This window comes from Somniosus microcephalus, chromosome 15, assembly GCF_052327205.1.
Source record: "Somniosus microcephalus isolate GS21.2 chromosome 15, FLI_Smic_1.0, whole genome shotgun sequence".
Taxonomy (NCBI): domain Eukaryota; kingdom Metazoa; phylum Chordata; class Chondrichthyes; order Squaliformes; family Somniosidae; genus Somniosus; species Somniosus microcephalus.
The window spans coordinates 56,734,899-56,756,108 of record NC_141001.1 but is presented as its reverse complement, the minus strand read 5'-3'; the positions used below and the strand labels follow the sequence as shown (position 1 = coordinate 56,756,108).

General features: G+C 44.5%; 1 protein-coding gene across 6 annotated transcripts in view; it reads right to left on the bottom strand.

The window, feature by feature from the left end:
• abcc8 (ATP-binding cassette, sub-family C (CFTR/MRP), member 8) overlaps positions 1-21,210 on the bottom strand; it is a 581,396-nt gene that overhangs the window by 123,614 nt on the left and 436,572 nt on the right. For 5 of the 6 annotated variants that reach the window (XM_086007823.1, XM_086007824.1, XM_086007822.1 and 2 more), the window contains 4 exons: positions 18,566-18,606; positions 7,824-7,969; positions 6,278-6,383; positions 5,878-5,988 (listed from right to left, as the gene is read on the bottom strand). In XM_086007823.1, coding sequence (XP_085863949.1) covers positions 5,878-5,988; positions 6,278-6,383; positions 7,824-7,969; positions 18,566-18,606 — 404 coding nt within the window. The remainder of the gene's footprint in view (positions 1-5,877; positions 5,989-6,277; positions 6,384-7,823; positions 7,970-18,565; positions 18,607-21,210) is intronic. The other variant, XM_086007826.1, reaches the window with a different exon arrangement.

The window sequence follows — 21,210 nt, the reverse complement described above, 5'->3', positions numbered from 1 at the left end:
GATGCAATATAACGTGGATAAATGTGAGGTTATCCACTTCGGTGGCAAAAACAGGAAGGCAGATTATTATCTGAATGGCAATAGATTGGGAGAAGGGGAAGTGCAACGAGACCTGGGTGTCCTTGTGCACCAGTCGCTGAAGGTAAGCATGCAGGTGCAGCAGGCGGTTAAGAAGGCAAATGGTATGTTGGCCTTCGTAGCGAGAGGGTTTGAGTACAGGAACAAGGATGTCTTGCTGCAGTTGTACAGGGCCTTGGTGAGACCACATCTTGAGTATTGTGTGCAGTTTTGGTCGCCTTATCTGAGGAAGGATGTTCTTGCCATGGAAGGAGTTCAGCGAAGATTCACCAGGCTGATACCTGGGATGGCAGGAATGACGTATGAGGAGAGATTGGGTCGATTGGGCTTGTACTCGCTGGAGTTTAGAAGAATGAGAGGGGATCTCATTGAAACTTATAAAATTCTGACAGGACTGGACAGACTAGATGCAGGAAGGATGTTCCCGATGGTCGGGGAGTCCAGAACCAGGGGTCACAGTCTAAGGATAAAGGGTATGCCATTTAGGACAGAAATGAGGAGGAATTTCTTCACCCAGAGAGTGGTGAACCTGTGGAATTCTCTACCACAGAAGGCAGTAGAGGCCAATTCATTAAATATATTCAAGAAGGAGTTGGATATATTTCTTAAGGCTAAAGGGATCAAGGGGTATGGGGAGAAGGCAGGGACAGGGTACTGAGTTTGGATGATCAGCCATGATCACATTGAATGACGGAGCAGGCTCGAGGGGCCGAATGGCCTACTCCTGCTCCTATCTTCTATGTTTCTATGTTTCCTCTGGCTCTGCGCAACAGCACCTTATTTATTATCTGCTGTATAGGACTGAAGTACTATGGTGGGTAATTCCTCTTTTTGCATCTAGTCCCACGGCTAGAAATTCCCACCTGCTCCAGAACTTATCAGTGAAACAAGTTCTATTTGGAGTTGTGATGACCCTGTGAATGTAATACTTATCTCTACTTAAGGGATGTTCAATATTGCATGCAGTTGTTCACCTCCAGAGAGGTCGGAGGTAGCTCACATGGCATAATGGGAAAAATGAACATACCCTCAGACATTGGGCCAGAATTTGCTGTCGAAATAACAGCACGGCTACTGGCGCTCACCGTTATTTATAGGTAAATGGTACAGCAACTTCAGGTGAGCAGCAGATTGTTGGTTAAAAGTGAATATACAAAAATTGCTGTCCAGGATACGTTGCTCCACCATTAACTTCCCTATAATGACAGCCCATCCTCAGCATCCTAATTTTTTTTTAGCAAATTGCTGGATTTTCCCATTAAACTCGCCACAGAAAGTTAAGTCTTGTCATTACAAGCGTAAGTACCCTTTTATCAACATGATTAAGTGTTAATGGCTGCCAAACAACCTCTCTAGCACCGAAAATTAACTATTATAAGTGTGGAGTCTCATTCCTTCAGTTTTTGAATATTTCAGGGAGATTTTCTGTACAAAATTTAAATTTTAAATTTGTTTTTCTTACTTTTCTTTTCTGTCTCTTTTTTCTCTCTCTCTTAATCCAAACTTTCTTTCCCTCTCTTTATTTCTCTCTCTGTACCCGATTTGACATTGATTTCACCGCCTTTAATTCACCCTCCTTCTCAGCCCTTCCTGTGTTTATTTCCCAATCCGTCAATCTGATTGGTTAAGGAGATACCCTGTTGGTTGCCCTGTTCACTCAGGTCCCAGATGACCGGTTTCCCTCATTATAATAAGGCAGCCTCCTGAGTGAAAGGTGAAAATGGGCTGATTGGAGGTGGGTTGGAGTCGGGTTTCACAGTTTTACAACTTTCACTTCCTCCCACGCCACCAACCCACCCGTTCTTAACTCTGAAAATTCCGGCCAGTGTATTTGAGTAATGCTGCAATTCATGGCATTGTAGTGCCCCAGTTGTTCAGCTGAATATAACTGTACTTGGTTCTTTTGGGATAGACAGAGATTGGCTGATAATTGATAAAGCAACCAAAATTCAGTGCGATATCAAATCACAGTACCTTCAGACTAGGCCAAAGTTCATTCAAGGATGTGCACTGCTGGTGATATTATGTGAATTTTGTAATTTACTGCATAGTTATAATGTTGCATGACTTTGTATCTCATTCAGCTTTACAAACATATTGGCCCAGAATTTGCAGTCCTGATGAAGGTGAACTGACAGCTCGCACTATGGGATTCTCACTAAACCACGTTGATTTGAATTACATGTCAGAAAACCCAAACTTCTTGACACAGAGATCGTGAGCTTTTTGTGAGAAGCTTACTTCAGGGCCAAAGGCGAATGCCATTGCTTTGCCGTTGACCGCAAATTCCGGGCCAATATGAAATACTGTCTATACTTACAGACAATAGTTACAGAATTAATTTCAAAATAAGGATGGCTCTGTGGTAAAAATGCATTGATGCTTTGTGCTGGGTCCGAGTGTGGTAGAGCATGAATTTATGCTTGCGATTGCTCATAATTCAAGTGAAAAGTTTCCAACTGGGGTGAGGGGAGACACCGAAGAGAGGAGAACATTTGAGGATAAGATAAAATTTGAAATCGAGGAAAAGCACAGAGAGGAAAGGAAAAACTCAGGGTGAGGAAAGGCACTTGCATTTAAGCTTTTGGACTGTTTTTTTTGATTTTATTGAAGTAGTGGCTTGCTGCAATAGATGCAAAAAGGTTTTTAAGTGTGTAGGGAGTGCTGCTGGATGCTTGCAAGGCCTTGAATGGTAATGGAAGGCCTCCGAGAAGACAGAGAATGCTGCAAATACTCAGCAGATCAGGCAACATCCATGGAGAGAGAAACAGAGTTCATGTCTCAGGTCAAGATGCTGCCTGACCTGCTGAGCATTTCCGGCATTTTATGCTGTAATTTCAGATTTATAACATCTGCTTGCAGAGGGAAGAGGAGGAAACAAAAGAGGAGGAAGCAGAAGATGAGGAAACAGAAGAGGAGGATGCAACCCAGACAGCCTCTTTCTGGCTGGGATGGAATCATCCGCCTGTGGTACCAGTGACCACAACCCCAATTCTCCTTCCAACATTAGTCCCACACCTTTCCTTTCCTCTGTTACTGACCATCACAGCATTCTCTTGGCCATGATGCTGAAATAAAAGCCACCACAAAGCAAACATTGCAATCCAACTTTATACATCTATCCATCCAATGTGGCATCAAGAAATCAACTCATCATCCTTATGCATTCTCATGACTGTCACCACAAAGCAAACATTGCAATCCAACTTTATACATCTATCCATCCAATGTGACATCAAGAAATCAACTCATCATCCTTCTGCATTCTCATGACTGTCTTGTGCATGCCTTTGCCTATCCTACTGATGTCATGCAGTGCTACCCCAGTGGCAGCAGCATGGCTGGTGGAAGGATGCTGACTTTCAGTGGGGACACTGTAAATGGCCTTGCTGGTTGCCCATGAGGAGCTGGTGGCTGGGTGTGTGTCAAATTGAGTGAAAGTGTTTCTTCTTCTTCACGCTCCTCTCCCTCTTCTTGGTCAACTTCTGGCTGGGCAGGCTGCATTTCTTGGGTGTGTAAAATGAGGAAGGCACACGGGTGGAGCTGTGGTGAGGGGAGGGTGGGAAAGCAAGAGGTGCATGCCAGAAGGAGGATAATGTGTGAGGATACCAGCATCTTGTATCCTTGCTGCCCCGCCACTGGTCAAGGGCTCAGCCATGCCCCTGTAAGAATGGCCTGTACCGTCTCCTCCAAGGGGGTGAGGTGAGGCTAGGAATGGGAGATGTGCCTCGTGATTGGCATAGATTGTTGATAGGTGAGTGATTGCGGTGGGGGAGGGGGCGGAGTCATGCATTGAGCAGTGTGTGAGGCTACTAGTGATACTGTTGGTAGGAGACGGCTTTTGATGATGTATTCACTGACCATGACCAGTGGTCTGAGGTCATGAAGCTTCTTTGGGCACTGGAGCCAGGTGGTGGGGGTGACACTGCTGGAAGTGATGGCCTCGCTGATGTGGTCCCCTATTGTTCTTTCTAGAGGGCCTCCTGGCCCCTGTGGGTAGAGGACCTCTCGCAGCGTTGACCCCCTGCACAAAGGAGTGCTGCATGCTAGACCCTGGGTGCCCCTTCCCTGGCCTGCTGAGCCAGTTGTGTTAGTGTTTAAGCACCTTTCCCATTTTTTGAGGTTCAGAAGACAATGCAGCTTTAAGAGCTGAAGACTCCCATTTGGGACTTCTTTTAATGTAATTTTTTTTAAAGGCAGTAAGGGTTGAAAACTGTATTTTTTCACTTCATTTTTATTTTTATTAGTTCAGAAGGCATCGTCCTTTTAATGCATTGCCCTTTAAATTTCCCACAATGCCTAGCGAACTCTATTGCCTAATTTCCAGAGGCTGTTGGAAGCTGGAATGCCGCTCCTGGAAGGCAACTTCGACTCCCATGCCTGCACTAACGTCACCAGGAAGGCATTACACAGTAAGTTAGCGCTGAACTAAAAATCTTTAGCCACCAGCGCAAATTTTTCTCTTGTAGCGTTTCATCCATTTTCAGCGGCCGTTAACCCCAGGCCGTGCTGACACCGGCAACTCTCGCAGCGGCCACGAATTTTTAGCCCATGTGCCTTGCTTATATTTTCTTATTGTTACAGCACAATGATTTGTTAAATGTGTGGTACATGACTGAGGTCTCTATTGAACTCCATTTGGATTTGTTCCTTACAACTTAACTAATCAAGGAGCCATTGTGCCCAGTCCATCTCCCATAGTGTTGTCACTCAAGCCAAATAAAAAGGAAATTCTTCCTGCTATAATCAGACCTGCAGTTTCAGGTGACTAAATATATGCAGAATTCTGTGTGTAAAATGTTTTGCCTTGTATGCATCATGCACTATCAACAAAGCTGTTTCAATAGTGGATAATGCCAGCAAGTTCAAGATGAAACTGGATTGATCAGCAAAAGTGTTTCAGGGTAATGGGAGACAGTGCAGTGTATGGCACATTTTGAACTCTGGGACTAGCAAGAGGTACTGCAGTGATCTCTTCTAGTCTCGTAGAGTCCTTCCCAATAGATAAATTATTGCCAAACACAGTTTGAGTTGCTCATGTGATGTACTTATCCAGCAGGATAAGAGTCCATTCAGCAGCACTCAAAAGAGTTCCCCCCCTCTTTTCTGCAACATAGATACCCCATAACTATGCAATTTAGAATTTTTATGAGCCAAGTCCCCCTCTGGTGACTGCAATTTAAAAATGAAGTTTCCCCAGACTTAAACTACACACACAAAAAATGGTTAAAGAGAAAACTATTGTATGTGAGGTAACTACTTTTGCAGATGTGTAGGGAGACACTGGGCCCAAAGCATACCAGCATTATTGCTGGGGCAGCTGCTGAGATTCCAAGTAGCACTGCACACTTTTGTCTTCAGTGGGTGTTACTCAGCATTTGGTATGTTCCCATCATGGCTTAAATTACATAGGTTACTTTAAAAAAAAATAGTCCAGTCACTTAAAGAAATAAAGAATAAACCTGTTAAGTTTCATTGATTAAAAAATGATGTCCACATCTGTTGTTATCTATTTTTGATGAAAGCAACTCATTATAAATTTAAAGTAAGCAGAGATCCATTTGTACAAATGAGATTGTAATCTGCTTCACTATTTCAGATCACATATCTGGCTGCTAATATTTTCTTGATCTTCACAGTCCTGAGATAATTGCAACATTAATAATAATTCCTTTTAAAATATAAGCGCATCATATAAAAAAATAAACCTGCACCATTAAACTAGCATTCCTCATCTTTAGAAAGATAAAAAAGTACAGTAGCTACTGTAAAAGTAGATTTAATTGACAATTATTTCACCTTTATAAAAACATCATCTCCTTCTGTGATGCTTATTTGCTGTCTGGACTGAGGTTCATAAGTGTGCCATTCCTCCTTGGTGGGCCGTTTGCGGTTAATAACTTTAAGGGGCTGTGCAGGAGTGAGTGGAAAACGGAAGGGTAAGTGTTCATTGCATGAGAAGTGCTAATTAAATAAATACACACAGACACACATATAGCTTGAATCCTATAAACACATTCTTTACAGCTCGTGCATTGCAGTAAGGATGCCATTAATACAAGGAATGAATGTGATGGAATTTCAGTTACTGGGTCACTATACTGTATGGAAGATTGTGAAGATGCAGGAATAATGAAAACAGGTGGATAGCACTGAGGAGCTGGCTGGCTGCATTGCTGAAATGTATACTTGTACTCACTACAGTCTGGTACTTGCTATTATTTTCAAAGTTCAGCTGCACCACAACTTTGCTTTGATCCTCTCCAACCTCTTCACTGGAGAAGAATTCGCTTAGTTTCTGCACACTGAAAGAAAAATACAGCGACATATAGCAAATCACTAGACACCTGGAGAGAGTCAGGAGAACATGTGAAAGTACACTCACTTATCCATGCATTGATATCTGAAAACAGCGCAATCCAATGCAAGAAATGTTTCAAACGTTTTTACAAATGTTGTCCCCTTTTCTCTTGGACGCCGTGACAGATGTCACTGTACAGGTCCACAGGTGGTGGCTGTACTCCATTACCTTGCCCAAATATGCATTTTTGTTGTATGCAGTGCATATTGACAGGTTATTCAACAAACTAGGGTGAGTGAGGGGAGAAAATGCAACTGAGCCTAAACCAGTTCTAACCCTAAACCAGTTCTAACCCAGGGGCATATTTTCCTTAATTTGCTAAAGTTGGCAAAACACACTTTATATGCACTCTGATTTTTTTTGCTAACACTGGCATGTGGAGAAAAACATACCAATTGATGTCTGTACATGCATCACTCAGCATGACATACTGCACAGTGGTCAGAAGCAGGAGCCCACACCAATTTTCTCTTTAGTATCTGTATATCAATTCACTTGCCTGCTTGGCTCCTCTAAGATATTTCTCCCTGCTACCCCATTGACATCATCAACACTCAGTTGTTTATTTTACATAAAAATTATAGAAAAAGTGATGTAAAAGTTAATGCGAATTATTTTTAACCAGTTACATTTAAAAAAAAATCAGTGGCCTTGATTTTAACGCCTCACCCAGCGAGAATGGTGCACGGCAGGGATTAAGATTAGGCCAAGTCCATTTATCAGCCTGAGGTTGCTCTGTTCCGCTCGGCGCCATTTCATCTTCACCGATTTTCAAGTCGACTAAGGCTTCCGCTATAGGCAGGCAGGGGCCGACTTTAAATGCAAAAGTTGTAGCTCGATGACATCATTATGATTTTAATGTTATGTCAGGGGGAGTCCTGCACTGTGCGGGACCCGACAGTCGTACCACGACAGGAGGTGCCAACTGGCCAGAAGAGGCCAAGGTAAGTATGAATAAATTACTATTCAGTGAAATCCTTGTGGGCCAGGAGGAGCAGGAGTGCTCCCTCCAGGCACCTCAAAGGAGTCCTTGGGCCTCCCCAGCCCCAGCCTTGCCTCTCGCTCTCGCTTAAGTTAGCAAAGCCCTCGGCCAGCACTGAGGTTATGCTGTGGGCCGTTCCTTTGGGTCCCTGGCATCCTAAGGCTCCCAAGCCAATTTCCCACTCCAGCCCTAAAGAAGATATTAAGGGAAAGACTGTAAAACCAATTATCTATCCACTAATTAAACATTGACTATTGTTATGCGCTCGCAGATACAAGTTGCCTCAGGCGCTACATAAATGCACGTTACTCTTGTTGTTGTCATCTCAGTTTTAGAACCCAAGCATTATGAAAGCGTTAAGTAGAGCAAAAGATCAAACATTGTCTTTGAACTGTACTTTACCTCACTAAAGCTTTGACAGTAGAGCGAACCACACTGGAGAGCAGGAAGAGGGGTGTGACCAGGATGTGGAAGAGGGAGAGCGAGGCAAAGGCCACTGCTGGAGAGAGGTCTGGATCCTCATAGAGGTGGGTGTGAACTACAAAAGTCTTTTGGGAAATTAGAAAAGAAATTGAAATCAGCTCTTTATAAATGAATAAAAATACATTTGAATTCAACATTAGATGTGCAAAGCAATCACACTCCAAGAACTGAAAAAGCACAATTCAGTCATGCCTGAACAGAAATGAGTCTCAGGTTCAAACACTTTAGTGGGGGATTTTAACTCTAGATGCCCAGTGAAAATCAGGCGGCTGGGCAGTTAAAATCAAAGAATTATAGAAAGTTACAGCATGGCCCATTGTGTTCGCGCCGGCCAAAAAGAGCTATCCAGCCTAATCCCACTTCCCAGATCTTGGTCCGTAGCCCTGCAGGTTAGAGCATCCCAAGTGCACATCCAAGTACTTTTTAAATGTGGTTAGGGTTCCTGCCTCTACCACCTTTTTGGGCAGTGAGTTCCAGACCTCCACAACTCTCTGGGTGAAGAAATTTCCCCTCAAATCCCCACTAAACCTTCCCCCAATTACTTTACATCTGTGCCCCCTGGTTTTTGACCCCTCTGCTAAGGGAAATAGGTCCTTTCTATCCACTTTATCTATGCCCCTCATCATTTTATACACCTCAATAAGGTCTCCCCTTAGCCTCCTCTGTTCCAAGGAAAACAGACCCAGCCTATCCAGTCTTTCCTCATAGCTAAGATTCTCTACTCCCGGCAACATCCTTGTAAATTTCCTCTGTACCCTCTCTAGTACGATCACATCTTTCCTGTAATGTGGTGACCAGAACTGCACATAGTACTCTAGCTGAGGCCTAACTAGTGTTTTATACAGTTGAAGCATAACCACCCTGCTCTTGTATTCTATGCCACGGCTAATAAAGGCAAGCATTCCGTATGCCTTCTTAACCATCTTATCTACTTGCCCTGCTACCTTCAGGAATCTGTGAACATGCACTCCAAGGTCCCTTTGTTCCTCTACACTACTCAGTGTCCTACCATTTAATGTGTATTCCCTTTCCCCTGTTAGCCCTCCCCAAAAACATTACCTCACACTTCTCTGGACTGAATTCCATTTGCCACTGTTCTGCCCACCTGACCAATTTATTGATATCTTCCTGCAGTCTACAGCTTCCTTCTTCAGTATCAGCCACACAGCCGATTTTAGTATCATCTGCAAACTTCTTAATCATACCCCCTATATTCAAGTCAAGATCGTTGATATATACCACAAAAAGCAAGGGACCCAGTACTGAGCCCTGCAGAACCCCACTGGGTTACTTACCTGCTAGAAAGCTGCCCGATCCCATCAATTTTAACAAATGTTTCTGGCCAGGCCAAAGCCGATGGGGTCCTAATTCACGTATGCTAATCAGGATCCAATGACATCATTAGGCCCTGACAGCGAAGTTAACGTCGGTCTGAGCGGAGAAGCTGCCACAGCTTTTCCACCAGCTAAAGGCTAAAGTAAAGAGCATCGGGAAGCTGAAGAGGGCCTTTGGGCAAGTCTTTTACTTTCTTATGTAGGGCCAGGAGGAGCAGGAGTGCTCCTCCAGATGCCACAAGGAAAGTTTAGGCCTCCCTAGCCTTGAACTAATTTTCCTGAGGCTGGTAGCTACTTCCCACTCGTTCTGGGTGGGGTGGGACCACTATTAATCACCATTTAAAAAGGCACATAAATTTGAGGTCAATTTTAACTTTTCAGCTGCTGACTGGCCCATTCCAGCAGTGAAGAGACTGGAGCCATTTTGAGGCCTGGGCCTCATTCAAATAGAATTAGCAAGCTGCTGGCCTAAACAGCATCTCAATGCAGCCCGCCGGATATGGGTGGGTGGGCGCAGTGTCGGGTGGCCTGAAGGCCGCCCAGCTGGCAGCAAGCTAAGTATGGGAGGGGGGGTGGGGGGGGGGGGGGAGGGGGCGCATGTGGAGCCCGAATGGGCAGAGGCCCAGATTATTTTTTGAGAGACCCAGAGAAGCAGTCCTGCTCCTCCAGGTCCCACAAAAATAATTTAAGACTTACCTTTATGGGGCCTCTTCGGCAGAGTAGATGAAAGCATAAAATTACAAAGGGATATTGATAGATTAAGTGAATGGGCAAAACTCTGGCAAATGGATTTCAATGTAGGCAAATATAAAGTCACCACTTTGGACCTAAAAAAGATAGAACAGTGTATTTTTCTAAATGGTGAAAAGCTAAAAACAGTGGAGGTCGAAAGAGACTTGGGGGTCCAGGTACATAGGTCATTAAAATGTCATGAACAGATACAGAAAATAATCAAAAAGGCTAATGGAATGCTGGTCTTTATATCTAGAGGACTAGAATACAAGGGGGTATAAGTTATGCTGCAGCTATACAAAACCCTGGTTAGACCACACCTGGAGCACTGTGAGCAGTTCTGGGCCCCACACCTTAGGAAGGACATAATGGCTTTGGAGGGAGTGCAGCGTAGGTTTATCAGAATGATACCCGGACTCCAAGGGTTAAATTACGAGGAGTGATTACACAAATTAGGGTTGTATGCCTTAAAATTTAGAAGGTTAAGGGGTGATTTGATCAAAGGTTAAGATATTAAGGGGAACATATAGGGCAGATAGAGAAAAACTTTCTGCTGGTTGGGGAGTCTAGGATTAGGGGGCAGAGTCTAAAAATTAGAGCCAGACCTTTCAGGAATGAAATTAGGAAACACTTCTACACACAAAGGTTGGTGGAACTCACTTCCACAAACAGCAATTGATGCTGGGTCAATTGTTAATTTTAAATCTGAGATTGATAGATTTTTGATAACCAAAGTTATTGAGGGCTATGGGGCAAAGGCGAGTATATGGAGTTAGGTCGCAGATCAGCCATGATCTCATTGACTGGCGGAACAGACTCAAGGGGCTATGGCCTACTCTTGGTCCTAATGTTCCTATGTGTCTCCAGTAAAACTGGTCATACAGTGGATGGCACAGGCTTGTGACCAGTTCAGGCCAATCAAAATCCTATATAGAGAAGGAGCCTCCTGCCTGAAACAGGCAGGCACTACTTACTTAGTTACATTATATCTATCAAAGAAATACACAGGAAATTCCCCAGGCTCTGCATACCAATTCAAAGGATATGTTTGAGTTTGTGAAATGATGTAAAGTTGCCCCTCAGACTCAAGGGAAACATTGAAGCCTTGGAGGCAGTTTAGGAAAGGGATACAAGATCGATCCCTAATGTTAGACAGCTAAGATTAGAGAAACTTGCATTTCTTGCCTTGCAAAGAGGCAACTCGGGTAACCCTACAGAGGCATTCAAGATAGTAAACAGTATGGAAAATGTAAATATAGATCTGGAAAAGTACTTTGAATGAAATTATGATTGTAGGACAAGGCGGTTTACTTCAAACTAGTAAAAAGGAAGTTTGGATTCATAACAGCAGATTCAGCATCACATGAAGAGCGTAATCCTAACTTTTAATCGCTGGCTGAAAAGTTGGTGATAGCGAATCGACACCTTGCCCGATTTTCTTTTCCCCGTGGTGTAAAACGGGCTGCAGATTCACCTGGCTATAAAAGTTAAGATTACCCCCAAAGAGTGATCAACACATGGCATGAACTTCCAAGTAGGGTAGTGGAGGCAAAATCCTGCAATCATTTCAAAAACAACTGGAGCCATGATGGGGGACTGGAAGGTCTTTCTGGATGGATGAAGTAAGATGGGCCAAATGGCCTTCCTCTTCTATATTTATCTTTGAATCTTGTAAATGAACTGTACCAGCAGGTGAATGCCCAGTATGGTTGGATATGAGTTTGAATTCACACAAAAGAGTGGAGATGATGTCACTTGCAGCCTTTGCTCTTAAATAACATGTTTACAACAGAGACATTTGGTTCTACTCTCATGTTCATGCCTATATTCGGCCCTACCAGGTGCTCACCTGGTGCTACAATTAATTTAAAGTCTTCATGTCCCTTCACCAACTTAAACATGTCCTCATTTGAATTACTATGTGTTAAGTCCGTGAATGATTGAGACACGGACTAACAGGAGTGAAAACAAACAGATCTTTACTGGTGGAAGTCCATAACGAAACTAAACAACAGAGGCTCTCTAGCGCCTTTTATACAGGGGTGGTCACTGCCGGTACTGCAGTCTGAGACCAGTTATTCTCTTAAAGGTACATACACAACAATTCCTCCCCTTTTAGATAAACAGTACATAACATTCATTTAACAACTAAATGATAACGAATTACAATCACAATTACTGTTACTAGATACAGTGGTTAAGTTTAAGCAATTATAAGTTCAGTCTTTGAGCAGGCTTCCTGATTCTGTCTGGATAACGCCTCTTTGGGGTAACAGGTTCTTCTGGCAATGTTGAGTTGGAATCAATGTCGTTGTTTGGTTCATCTGCTTCCAATATTACTGGTTCTGCGGTAGCTGCAATTGGAATGTCGATTTCATTACCAGGTGTATCAGATTGTGGTGTGGAGTTGACGTTTTCCAGTGACTCTAGAATCTGGTCAGCATGGCGTCTTACAATGCTCTCCCCAACGTCCACGGTATACATGAGAGGTCCTTGTCATGTACAAATCGTTCCTGGCTGCCATTTCTCAGTGCGGTAGTCCCGGGCCAAAACTGGTTGACCTATCTTAAAACTCCTGGTCGGCCTTTCATTCATATTCTGAAACTGCCTGTTCTCCACATCTCTTCGGACGTTTGGCTTAACCAAATCCAAGCGGCATCATAGTCTTCGATTGAAGAACATCATGGCTGGAGTTTGGTTGGTAACCGCATGTGTCGCATTCCGGTAGGCAAACAAGAAGTTGTCCACCTTGTGTTGTAGGGGTATATCTTCATTACACATTGCCTTGATAGCCTTCTTGAATGTTTGGACAAACCTCTCGGCCAATCCATTAGTGGCTGGATGATATGGAGCAGATGTGTAATGCTTGACACCATTGTTCTTTAAGAACCTCCGGAACCCTTCAGACACAAACTGTGGTCCATTGTCAGAGCAAATCTGTTCAGGCAGCCCATTCCTGGCGAATATGGTTCGTAAGACTGTGATAGTTTTTTCTGTGGTGGTTGAGGACATTTTTATTACCTCTGGCCACTTTGAATGTGCATCCACCGCAATTAAAAACATCGAGTCCATGAAGGGACCAGCAAAATCAATGTGCACCCTTTGCCATGGAGATGAGGGCCACTCCCATGGATGCAGAGGAGCTTGTGGTGGGGCGTTTTGGACCTTCTGGCATCCTGCACAGCTCTTGGTCATCTCTTCGATTTCTCTATCGATTCCTGGCCACCACACAAACGCTCTGGCTAAGCTCTTCATTTTTACCCCACCCAGATGACCCTCATGAAGCTCATTGAGCACTCTATCCGTCAACTTAGGTGGAATTACTACTCTGGATCCACACATCAAGGTTCCTCTGCACACTGACAGCTGTTCTCTTCTCGGCGAGAATGCTGGCAGCAGTGGTTCCCCATGTGCTGGCCATCCCTTCACCGTTAAATCATAGACCCGTGATAGTGTCGGGTCATTCTGTGTTTCCTTTTCTATGTTTGCATTCGTCACAGGGAGACATTCGACTATGGTCGAGTGGAATAACTCCATTGGATCCACTGCAAGGTCTTCTTCTTCCACCGTCGGCAACAGTAGACGTGACAATCCATCAGCATTTCCATGCTGTTTAGTTCCTTTGTACTCAATGTCATATTGGTGTGCCCCTAGGAAAAGGGACCATCTCTGCAGCCGTTGTGCTGTCATTATCGGTACGCCCTTCTGAGGGTTGAAAATGGAGACAAGAGGTTGATGATCGGTTAGTAGAGTAAATTTTTGACCGTGCAGATAGTGATTGAACTTCTTCACCCCCCACACTAGGCTGAGGGCCTCTCTGTCAATCTGGGCGTAGTTACGCTCGGCAGAAGTTAATGAGCGTGACGCAAAAGCTATCGGCCTCTCCAAACCATCAAGGAATTTATGTGACAGTACCGCCCCAATGCCGTAGGGAGACGCATCACACGCCAGCCTGATTGGCAGTGCTGGTTTGTAGTGAGCCAATACTTCCTTTGAAGTGATTAAGTCCTTACTCTTCCGAAAAGCACGCTTACAATCATCGCTCCATTTCCATGCTACCCCCGTTCGTAGCAGGGCGTTCAGTGGGTGCAGAATTGTCGACAAATTCGGTAAAAACTTATGATAGTAATTCACCAACCCAAGGAATGACCTCAGTTGCGACACATTTTCAGGCGCTGGGGCCTTAACAACCGCTTCAATTTTGTCAGGGGACTTATGTAACCCCTCTTCATCAATCACGTGGCCACAATACGATATCTGTTTCTTAAAAAATTCGCACTTGGGGCGGTTGGCTCGCAGCCCATGTTCCCGTAGTCCAGTGAGCACCTGTTCTAGGTTGTTAAGGTGTTCACTGTCATCTTCACCTGTTACAAGGATGTCGTCCAAGTAACACTGAGTCCCCGGAATCCCTTGCAGGACTTGTTCCATCGCTCTTTGCCATATCGCCGGAGCCGATGCTACTCCGAATACCAATCGATGATACTGGTAAAGACCTTTGTGAGTGTTTATCGTGAGATACTTCCTAGAGGATTCTTCAACCTCCATCTGCAAATATGCTTGTGCTAGGTCAATTTTTGTAAAATGCTTTCCTCCAGACAGCGAGGCGAAGATGTCTTCTATCCTTGAAAGAGGATATTGTACTGTGCGAAGGACAGGGTTCACCGTCACCTTGAAATCCCCACAGATGCGAATCTTCCTTGGCTCTCAGGACTTATTGCTTAACGTTTTCTTCATGACAGGAACGATGGGTGTCGCCCACTCGCTCCTGTCGACCTTAGACAACACGGCCGCCTTCTCCAGATTCTCCAGCTCTGCTTCGACAGCTGGGCGAATTGCATATGGTACCGGCCTCGCTTTGAAAAACTTGGGAACTGCATTCTCTTCTATTTTTATCGAGGCGGTTACGCCTTTAAGCGTGCCCAGTTCTTGTTGAAATACCTCTTTGGCGTTAGCTAAGATTGTTGACAATCGTCCAGGAGTGACATCTTCATCTTTTTTACCGTCCACCGTCATTGCATGAATGGAATGCCAATCTAAGTTTATCTTCCTGATCCATTCCCGTCCCAATAACGGTGGTCCACCATTTGGCAGTATGTACAGATACAATTTCCGTATTTTCTTGCCATTGTATTCGACAGGCACCCTTATTTTTCCTCTGGGGTATACTTTTTGCCCTGTATACGTCGTCAAGATGATGGATGTCTCACTCAAGGGTATGTGTGAAAATAGCCGCTCGTAGTCTCGTCGATTCATGACAGTTAGCGCTGATCCTGTATCCAATTCCATTTTAACTTGGGACCCTGCTATCGTGAGGGTGACCCAAATGGTTCGGTGATCCTCTTTTGCGATTACATTGTGAAGTTTGAGACAGCTTAATCTCCTGTTCTCGGATTCACTATCGCTCATCTGGTCTTCGGAACTACTGTCCGTCATCTTTTGTACTTTCTTGCATGGTTCCTTAGTAGCCTTTTTGTTGTCGCTGGTCTTCTTCCCAGACCTACAAACTCGTGCAATGTGTCCAATCTTCCAGCATTGTCTGCATATTTTGTCTTTGGACCAGCAGTCCTTCTGGTCATGGTTAGTTCTGCCACAGCGATAACATTTTGCAAATCCCCGTGTCATTTCGTGGGTGCCGTATTCCTGTGGTTTTTGTTGAATTTCTACAGCTCCCCTGGCTGCTGCTTCATACGATACTGCCACGCTGAAAGCCTTATCTAGCGTCAGCTCTTTTTCTGCGAGTAACTTCTTCTGTGTTCCTTCACTCAGGAGTCCACAGACAAATTTGTCCCGTAGGGTATCTGCCAGTCCTGCTCCGAACTGGCAGTGCTTTGATAGCTTGCGTAGTTCCGTAAGATACTCAGCATTGCTCTCATCTTTGTGCTGAGTTCTCCTGTGGAATTTAAATCTTTCTGCTATCAACAGCGGTGCAGGGTTTAAGTGCTCCTGTAGAACAGCAACAATTTCGTTAAAACTCTTCGCCTTCGGTTTGGCTGGAGTAATCAGAACCCGCAATAGGCCGTACGTTCTAGCGCCCATTAAGTTTAGCAATATTGATGCCTTTTTCCCCTCCGCTATTTCATTTGCCTCGAAATATACCTTGACTCTTTCCACATACGTGGTCCAGTCCTCTAATGTATTATCAAAAGCAGTGATACAGCCAGTCTTCGGCATCTTGCAAATCTAAAATGGCGCCTCCCGCGCTTTGCCTTCTTCCCCGATTTAACAAAATGGCGCCTCCCGCGCTTTGTCTTCTTCCCCGCTGTTGTTAGCGCTGCTTTCCACGGTTTCCTGTGCGTTAAATATTGATTCTTCTTCTTTTATTATCTTCCCGTCGTGGAGCGGACCCTCTGGGACACTTCCCTCCCTCTTCTTAGGTCCGAACGCTGCCCGGCTTCGAAACACCGGCCGCGTCCTGTGTGCTCCACCCTCTCTCTCTCTCTTTGCTTCCCGACTCGCTGCCCGGCCCCGTTGAAAGGCCACCCGATCGAGCTTCAGCCCGCCGCAGCCCAGGAAGGATCAGAGCACTACCTGCCACCAGCCCGATTAGCTGGGAAACCACGGACCGAGGAACCCAGCCTGGTTCTGGAAAGTCGCTCCTGCAAAGCCTTGAACCCGATGATTGACGGTCGACGCCCGTTTCTCGAGTTTCAATGGACTCTATTTTTTTTTTCTTTCTTCTGGCTCCGACCTTCAACAACGTCGTCGGAGCTGCTGCCGAGTTGCAGGTAAGTATGTTTCTTACTCGTCGCCAGTGTTAAGTCCGTGAATGATTGAGACACGGACTAGCAGGAGTGAAAACAAACAGATCTTTACTGGTGGAAGTCCATAACGAAACTAAACAACAGAGGCTCTCTAGCGCCTTTTATACAGGGGTGGTCACTGCCGGTACTGCAGTCTGAGACCAGTTATTCTCTTAAAGGTACATACACAACACTATGCTTGTCCTGGATGCAAAATCTGGAGCATTTCCTGGGTATTTCCTTGACAGAAAAGAGTGACAATATATCTAGTACCTTCAATACATCAGCCTTTTACACTTGCTTCTTTTACAGAAAGATTTCATCTGATACTCATTCATGCAAAGAAAATCATGAATTATCAATTACCAGTTATAATTTTACAGGACCCTTTAATGTTGGAGAGCAGGGCTCCATTCACTTAAACGGGTCGATTTTCCTGGAGCCGTCAGGCGGGGTTTCAGGCGTGTGGTGGGGGGTGGGGGGGGCGGGAGAAATCCCGAATTCGGGGGTCCCGACACCATCCCGCCCAAAACCCGCCTCCACGTAAGTTTCACAGGAGGCGGGTACCCGCCCCGCATTGGGACCCGCTGACCCGAGGCGGGAAGGGATTAGTGCCAATTAACTGCCTGTTAACAGGTAGTTAACAGGTAGTTTTTAGCCTAATCCCTATTTTGAGGGGTGTCGTGTGGGATTCCCGACGGCTCCAAACCACGCCAGGTTAGAGCAGGCGGGCCATCGGGTTGAAGGACTTGGAGGGGTCGTGATGTCGGTGTTCAGGTGAGTGATGGGTGCATGAGTGCAAAGGTAAGTGTGTTTGGTGTGTCTAAAGAGTGTAAAGAAGTTTAAATTACCTGTACTTACCTTAACAGCCTTTCTTCCTCTAGGTTTCGGGAGTCCATCACTCAGCCGGCACTGAAAGCAAAATGGCTGCGAGCTGTCAAAAGTGACAGCCTTCAGCTTTCATTACTGGTGACAGTTCTGAGTCTGTGTAGAAGGACTCCGGTTAGAAGTCAGACTGTCAGTGTTTGACAGCTTCAAACAGCTGTGAAACACTGATATTTCATCTGTCAAGACCTCTTGACAGATGAAATTTCAGTCTGTGATGTCACCTGTTGCCGGGTGGCCCTTAATTGGCCTGCTGAGCCCACTGGGTGGGCTCAACAAGGTCAATCAAGGGAAAATCGCGTGGATTGGCCGGACGTCGGTGTAGGCGGGACTAAAACCCAAAAGTTGTAGTCCCGCCTCCTTCCCAACAGCTTAATGAAACTCAACCCCAAAGTAACAACTTAGGTAATGGTTAGAAGCCTGACAAGTGGGAACTCCATTTTTGAGTGCTAACCTGAGCTGCACTTCCCAATATTTAAACCAGAGATAAGTGAGCATTGTTCTGAAAATCTGTCCTGAAAAGACTTTTTTGACAAAAGATGTTATGAAATTAGGCACAGCATTAATATAGTTCTTAGGCGCACCAATTTATGGTGTCACAAAATGGTGTCAATCCACAATCCTCCACAATACTGAGTACTGTGCCAATGTGGAACAGGGGTGGGAGCACTGAGTGGAAGTCAGATTTATCTCCAGATGGGGGAAAAGGGTAAATTGGAGATAGACTAGCCTCATCAATTTGTCAGTTCTCAGTGTGATAAGTAGAGACCTAGAAGCGCATCAGCCACCTGTAATCTTAGTCACATGGACCAGAGAGTTAAAATAAAGTGAGTCATGCCCTCAGGAATTTGTTTTAGAAATCGATTACTTTTTGAATTATTAACATTGATTATTTAAACTCATGTAATGCAAGGCTAACATTTACAAAAGGAAATATTGTGTCAGAGCAAATTAAATGCCAGCTACTTACTGTGAGGACTGCTGCAATGGGTATCGCTGCATTCATGAAAACTGCAAATAAGGAGAAAACCTCATGAAGCTACCAAGTGAAAGCAGCTCAGTACTAACCGTTACAACAGACAATAAAAATGTGTTTCATTCTGGAAATGTGGCTTGAATTTTACCAGTACACAGGGCCCAATGTTCTAAACTATCACAGGTTAGTTGCAGTTTTGGGGCACCTACATTTGTATTGCACCTTGATGCATGTCTGTCACAGTAACCTACACATCTACTTGCTTCCTAGACAGCCATATTCTTGTCCATCAATCCGGAGTTGAATCAAAAGGGGACCAGCTGAAAAAACTTGCCTGCAGCAAGGTCACATTGGGATTGAAGTGTTGGCGGGGGGGGTGGGTGGGGGGGGGGGGGGGGGGTGCGGCAGTGAAAGAGGTTGCAACTAAACTAAAAAGACAATCAGTGACTCAAGATAAAAGATGCCAGATTTTAAAAAAACATGCAGAACTCCCCATGATATTGCTTATGGTGTGTCATGGGTTATTTGTAAGGAGGGGAGAGGGCACATTCCCATCTTCTCTTGCATGAAGGAGGGGGGGAAATTTTTACTTTTACTGCCAATCTATTCAGGGTATGGGTTTACATAGCAAATGTCAAGAAATATATAAAGCTGAAGAAAATATTAAACTAATTTGTATCTTGTCTTCTTTATCAAATACCACTGCAAAAGTGCATAGTGTTATTAAAAGCTTCTGTTTAAATAGATATTTAAATTCAGTACTTTTATTCAGAACCTCTCTACAGACTTGAATAATCATCCTTCCAGAACTTTTTACTGATTATGTGAACTATGTTTGTTTTTGTTAGATCTACAAACATAAATATACGTAATGCTGCTAATGCAACAATTTAGAATAGATTATAAAACAAGTTGTTCCAGCCTGATCTCTTCCCTACTCACCAGTTTTATTCTCGGCTAAATCTCTCAGTTCTCTTAGTGAACTTGTTGACTGCAGCTGCAGGTATTCAGCTGGTATATAATATGCACATTTTTACTTTCAAAGTTGCCTCAGTAAATGTTGAAGAGCTCATACTTTACTTTGTCTTCAATGTTTTATACCAGAAAAATCAAGTTCTGGTCATTTTGATTGCCCTAAAAATAGTTTTCCTGGCATTTTTAATCATCAGTAACTTTCTATTGAAAGGATATGTCTTACAAACAACACATTTGTCACACTCTGAATTATAGCTAATATGTCTAGTTGTTAATTATAAAATTTCTATAAGTAATAGCACAGGTGCATGCTGCAAGGTGTATCCTGCTACCTTAGAAGTCTACAGAATAGTAAGAGGCCATTTAGCCCATCATGTCTGTGCTGTTCTTTGTTAGAGCAATCCAAGACTGATACCACTCCCAGTGTTCTCCTCATAGTCCTGCATCTTCCTCTACTTCAAATATGTAATATTGTTTCTCTTAAAAAGGCACAATTGTCTCTGTCTAAAGCATTCCCTGTGGCAAAGCATTCTATGCACTAACAACCCTCTGCATAAAGAATTTTTTCTTAATCGCTCTTCTCACTTTCTTTGGAACAATTTTAAATTGGTCACTCCTTGTCACTCACTCTCCTTCCCTATACATGCTATCAAAACCATAATTTGTAAAAACCTCTATTGAATTTTCTTTGCCTTCTCCATTCCAGTAAAAACAGTCCCTAATATATTAAGGATGAGAAATTGGGTGCCTTTGTGCCTCCTGTTCGCGCCCCCGAGGGGGGGGGGGGGCGCTAATGGGGTGCAAATTGCTTTGCGACCAGGCGCGGTGCTGACATCGACTCCCGCCATATTCAGCGGGAGTTTTGCAGTGGCGCTGTGGCGTTGTGCCCTGATCTCATTCGCCCGGAGATCGTGACTTCATCGCATCGCCCTGGTAGCGCCTCAGACCTGAAATTGACTTTCGCCCCCTGCAGCAGCGCTGGTCAATAACAACGACAGCTGCAGGGGTGTGCACTGGGCGGTCGGCCGCTTCGGGGCAATGATTAATGGCGAGGTGGCCAAGGTAAGTAAAAAAAAAACTTACCTTTTGGCATGTGGAAATGACTCATGAAATGATACTGGGTGGCCTGCTGGTGGCGCTGTCCAGGGAGAGTATAAATACTCAGGCATGGGCCCAGTTTGCTCAGGACATTCTTTAACAGGAACTAGTGAAGGACACAACTAGATCTCCATGTTGAAAAACAGTTGATTAAAGCCTTGTTTAATACTCAGACCAAGTGCCTAGTAGTTTTCTTACATTGTAGGAACGGAGGTTCCTATCTGAATAAGGTATTCGACTCGATGAATCAAATCAACAGGTTTTAATGAACAACGAAGTTAACAGGGAAACTACAGGAGAAATGGTACACAGGTCTATTCAGCTTGCTGGGCACTCGACGACTGCTGGAAGATTCTGGAAGCTGACGTCATGACATCATCGCGTTCTTCGCGCCACTGGTGGTCACGTGATTGGCGTCATGACGTCATCACGTGGAGTGCAGGAAAACACAATACAGTACAGTTAACAGGCAGTTTAAAGGTGCAGTCCGCGGTTGCACTACACTGTAGTTAAAGGGATTATTACCAATTGTTCTGAGGCCCTTGGTGGCTCCGCCAGAGGCGCCC